This window comes from Stegostoma tigrinum, chromosome 47, assembly GCF_030684315.1.
Source record: "Stegostoma tigrinum isolate sSteTig4 chromosome 47, sSteTig4.hap1, whole genome shotgun sequence".
Classification (NCBI taxonomy): Eukaryota; Metazoa; Chordata; class Chondrichthyes; order Orectolobiformes; family Stegostomatidae; genus Stegostoma; species Stegostoma tigrinum.
Window position 1 is genome coordinate 7,027,428 of NC_081400.1, and position 5,000 is coordinate 7,032,427.

The following is a 5,000-nucleotide window of genomic DNA, read 5'->3' on the forward strand; positions in this document are numbered from 1 at the left end:
CACACACACACACACGTGCACACGCACGCGCGCACACACTCACACACACACACACTCTCACAAACACACACACAGACTCACACACACACTAACACACACACTCACATACACACACACACTCACACACACACATTCTCACACACACTCACAGACACACACACACACACACACAGACACTCTCTCACACTCACACACACTCACACACAGACACTCTCACACACACACAGACACACACACACACACTCACACACACACATACTCTCTCACACACACACAGACACTCTCACACACACACGCAGATACTCTCTCACACACACACACAGACACTCACACACACACACACAGACGCACGCGCACACACACACAGACACTCTCACACACACACACACAGACACACACACACACACACACTCACACACACACATACTCTCTCACACACACACAGACACTCTCACACACACACGCACATACTCTCTCACACACACACACACACACACACACACACACACACACACACACACACACACACACACACACACACACTTTCTCTCATACACAATCTGGTGTGATCCCTGTGTTTGCTCCCATTGGACAGTGAAGCCATTCTCTGACTCACCGTCTCCTCCTCCTCTCTCAGTGACAGCTCTGCGCAGCTGTAGATCCTGGCCTGACCTGCCGGTCCCACAGCGCTGACCTCGAGCTCCTCATCCTGCAGGTTCCCGAGACTCACACTGGACACAGGTTAAAGGTCTGTTCACAGAAGCATCCAAATGGCACCCCCTGCCCACAGTCTCCCTGTGGATGTCCCAACCCCCATCCCCCGCAACTGCCCCAGTTTGCCTCTGCCCCTCCCTCTGAACCCCTCCCCAGGACCCTGGTCCCTCAGCTGGCTCCCAGTAGTTGATATTCCCATTTCCTGAGGTGGGTGTGCGAGCCTCTCCAGATGATTCAAGTTTCAGTGGAGGGGAGCATTTTGGAAACAGTGATCATAATTCTGTCAGTTTTAAGACAGACTTAGCTCAGGATAACCAAGTGTGGAGCTGGATGATCACAGCAGGCCCATATTCCGCTTGGGAACCCTGCAGCCCAATGGTATCAATGTGGACTTCACCAGCTTCAAAATCTCCCCCCCCCCCCCACTGCATCCCAAAACCAGCCCAGCTCATCCCCTCCTCCCTAACCTGTTCTTCCTCTCACCCATCCCCTCATCCCACCTCAAGCTGCTCCTCCATTTCCCACCTACTAACCTCATCCCACCTCCTTGACCTGTTCGTCTTCACTGGACTGACCTATCCCCTCCCTACCTCCCCACCTATACTCTCCTCTCCACCTATCTTCTTTCCTCTCCATCTTCGGTCCGCCTCCCCCTCTCTCCCTATTTTTTCCAGAACCCTCTCCCCATCCCCCTCTCTGATGAAGGGTCTAGGCCCGAAACGTCAGCTTTTGTGCTCCTGAGATGCTGTTTGGCCTGCTGTGTTCATCCAGCTTCACACTTTGTTATCTCGGATTCTCCAGCATCTGCAGTTCCCATTATTTCTGATAAACTCTTAGATAAGGATGAGGCTGGTCCTCTGCTGAAAGTACTAAATGTGAAACAAGGCTGAATACAATGGTGTTACTCAGATTATAGACTGGAGACCGCTGTTCGAGGGTATATCCACATCTAATATGCGGGAATCTCTTAAAGACCAGTTGATCAGAGCTCAGGACCAGCAGGCTCCTGAAAGATAAGGACAGCAAGATTCGGGAACCCTGCATGACAGCGGAAATCTCAAGCTTTTTCAGAAAAGGAAATGCGTGTAAGGTTGAGGAAACTGAAATCAGATCAGGTCCTTGAGGAACATAAAGGGAGCACGAAAGAATTTGAACGAGTTAGGAGGGCTAAAGGGACCATGAGATGTTGTTGGCAATAGGATTAAAAGGCGGGGGGGGGGGGGGGGTTGGGAGGTCCCAAGGTGTTTTCTCTGTATAGAAGGAGCAAGGTCTAACAAGAGAATGAAGGAAGAAGTTTATGTGTGGGAGCCAGAGGGAGTGGATGAGATCCTTAAAGTGTACATCACATCGATATTCACTTGGTAAGATTAGGGAAGGGTTCGTTGATATTCCCGGGCATGTCAATATTTAGGAGGGGACATTTGGGTGTCTGGATAAGCATTAAGGTAGATATACCCATTGTGGCCTGATGGGATCTATCCCAGGGCACTGAGAGGGGCAAGAGAGGAGATGGTTAGGACACTAACAGAAACATTTGTGTCTTCTTTAACCACAGACGAGGTCCCAGAAGACCGGAGAATGGACAACGCTGCTCCTTTTGTTCACGAAGGGCAAGAGACTATAGGCTGGTGAGCCTTACCTTGGTGGTAGGGAAATTACTGGGGACAGGATTGGCTCACGTTTGGAGAAGAATGGTCTTAATAAGAGCAGTCGGCTTGGTGCTATCTCACAAACCCGGCTGAGTTTTCTGAGGGAGTGTCAAAGATAATTGATGGGGGTGGGCCTTTGGATGTAGTCTGCGTGGACTTTACTAAATAATTTGGTGAGGTCTCTCATGGGAGGCTGGTCCAGAAGATTAAGTCAAGTGGGGTTCACAGTGAGGTGGCAGGGTGGATACAAAACGGGCTTGGCCGAAAGTAACAGAGGGGAACTATGGACGTTGGGGGTGGGGGGCTTTTCTGACTGGAGACCTGTGACCAGTGGTGTTCCGCAGGGATCTGCGCTGGGATTCCTATCGCTTGTGCTGCCTGTTTTCGAGTTGGATGAGAAATCTGATTAGTACGCTCACAGGCAGCACAAAAACAGTTGGAGCCGTGGGCCGTGAGGACGGTTATCAAGGGATAGAGCAGGATGCAGGTGAGTTGGGAAGTTGGGCAGAGAAATGGTGATGAAGTTCGGAAGGTCAAATGCTGAGGAGCACTGTTGGACAGAGGGATCTTGGAGTCCAAGACAATAGCTGCCTGAAAATGACAACACAAGTGGATAAGGTGGTACAGAAGGAATACAGATTGCCTTCATCAGCTGGGGCACTGAGTTGGCGAATCATGGCGCTGCTTTAGTTCGGCCACCTTTGGAGTATTAACAGAACACAGAACATTACAGTTCAGTACAGGCCCTTCGGCCCTCAATTGCTTGCAGGTCTGGTCACCACACTATAAGAAGAATACAGGGCGTTGGAGAGATTTACCAGGGTGTAAACTGGATTGAGGTGGATTAGTTATGTGGAGAGTTTGGACGAACTTGGACTGTTTTCGCTAGAGCAGCAGGGGCTGAGGGACAACTTAATGGGAGTGTATGAAATTATAGGGGGCATGGATAGTCAGATTCTTTTTCCCAGGGTGGAAATGTCAAATACTCGAGGGCATAGGTTTAAGGTGAGAGGGGGAAACTGTTTCAAGGAAATGTATGAGACACATTTTTATTGTACAGAGGGTAGTAGATGCCTAGAACATGCTTAAGAAGCATTTGGACAAACACATGAACGCACTGGGAGTAGAGGGATTCAGACCATGTGCAAGCATTAGTTTAAAATGGCAGCATGGTCGGCACAGGCATGGTGGGCCGAAGGGCCTGTTCCTGTACTGTCCCATGTTCTAGGGGCCCGAAGGGGTTGTTGTTGTTGGGGGCAAGCTGTGAGGGTGTACGTGCTCTGCCTTGCCCCCAAGAACAACGTCACCCGCCCCACCACTGTCCCCACCCTGCCTCCTTTCCCTCATCCCTCTCCCAGCCCATCCCTCCTCTCACCCTCCACCCCACGCTCTCCCCTGGCTCTATCCCTCTCCCTCAGCCCATCCCTCCTCTCACCCTCCACCCCACACTCTCCCCGGCTCTATCCCTCTCCCTCAGCCCATCCCTCCTCTCACCCTCCACCCCACGCTCTCCCCTGGCTCTATCCCTCTCCCTCAGCCCATCCCTCCTCTCACCCTCCACCCCACGCTCTCCCCGGCTCTATCCCTCTCCCAGCCCATCCCTCCTCTCACCCTCCACCCCACGCTCTCCCCGGCTCTATCCCTCTCCCTCAGCCCATCCCTCCTCTCACCCTCCACCCCACGCTCTCCCCGGCTCTATCCCTCTCCCTCAGCCCATCCCTCCTCTCACCCTCCACCCCACACTCTCCCCTGGCTCTATCCCTCTCCCTCAGCCCATCCCTCCTCTCACCCTCCACCCCACGCTCTCCCCGGCTCTATCCCTCTCCCTCAGCCCATCCCTCCTCTCACCCTCCACCCCACGCTCTCCCCTGGCTCTATCCCTCTCCCTCAGCCCATCCCTCCTCTCACCCTCCACCCCACACTCTCCCCGGCTCTATCCCTCTCCCTCAGCCCATCCCTCCTCTCACCCTCCACCCCACGCTCTCCCCTGGCTCTATCCCTCTCCCTCAGCCCATCCCTCCTCTCACCCTCCACCCCACGCTCTCCCCGGCTCTATCCCTCTCCCTCAGCCCATCCCTCCTCTCACCCTCCACCCCACGCTCTCCCCGGCTCTATCCCTCTCCCTCAGCCCATCCCTCCTCTCACCCTCCACCCCACGCTCTCCCCTGGCTCTATCCCTCTCCCTCAGCCCATCCCTCCTCTCACCCTCCACCCCACGCTCTCCCCTGGCTCTATCCCTCTCCCTCAGCCCATCCCTCCTCTCACCCTCCACCCCACGCTCTCCCCTGGCTCTATCCCTCTCCCTCAGCCCATCCCTCCTCTCACCCTCCACCCCACGCTCTCCCCTGGCTCTATCCCTCTCCCTCAGCCCATCCCTCCTCTCACCCTCCACCCCACGCTCTCCCCGGCTCTATCCCTCTCCCTCAGCCCATCCCTCCTCTCACCCTCCACCCCACACTCTCCCCTGGCTCTATCCCTCTCCCTCAGCCCATCCCTCCTCTCACCCTCCACCCCACGCTCTCCCCGGCTCTATCCCTCTCCCCAGCCCCTCCCTCCTCTCACTGTCCACCCCACCCTCTCCCCTCGTGCTCTCTCCCTCTCCCCCAACCCCTTCCTTTCCCACTCTCCACCCACTCT

General features: G+C 54.7%; 1 protein-coding gene across 1 annotated transcript in view; it reads right to left on the reverse strand.

The window, feature by feature from the left end:
- The window catches only part of LOC125450445 (A-kinase anchor protein 13-like), a 159,932-nt gene that overhangs the window by 150,505 nt on the left and 4,427 nt on the right, over positions 1 to 5,000 (reverse strand). Inside the window, exon 5 of the mRNA XM_059642987.1 lies at positions 617 to 731. Within this exon, the coding sequence (XP_059498970.1) occupies positions 617 to 731 (115 nt within the window). The remainder of the gene's footprint in view (positions 1 to 616; positions 732 to 5,000) is intronic.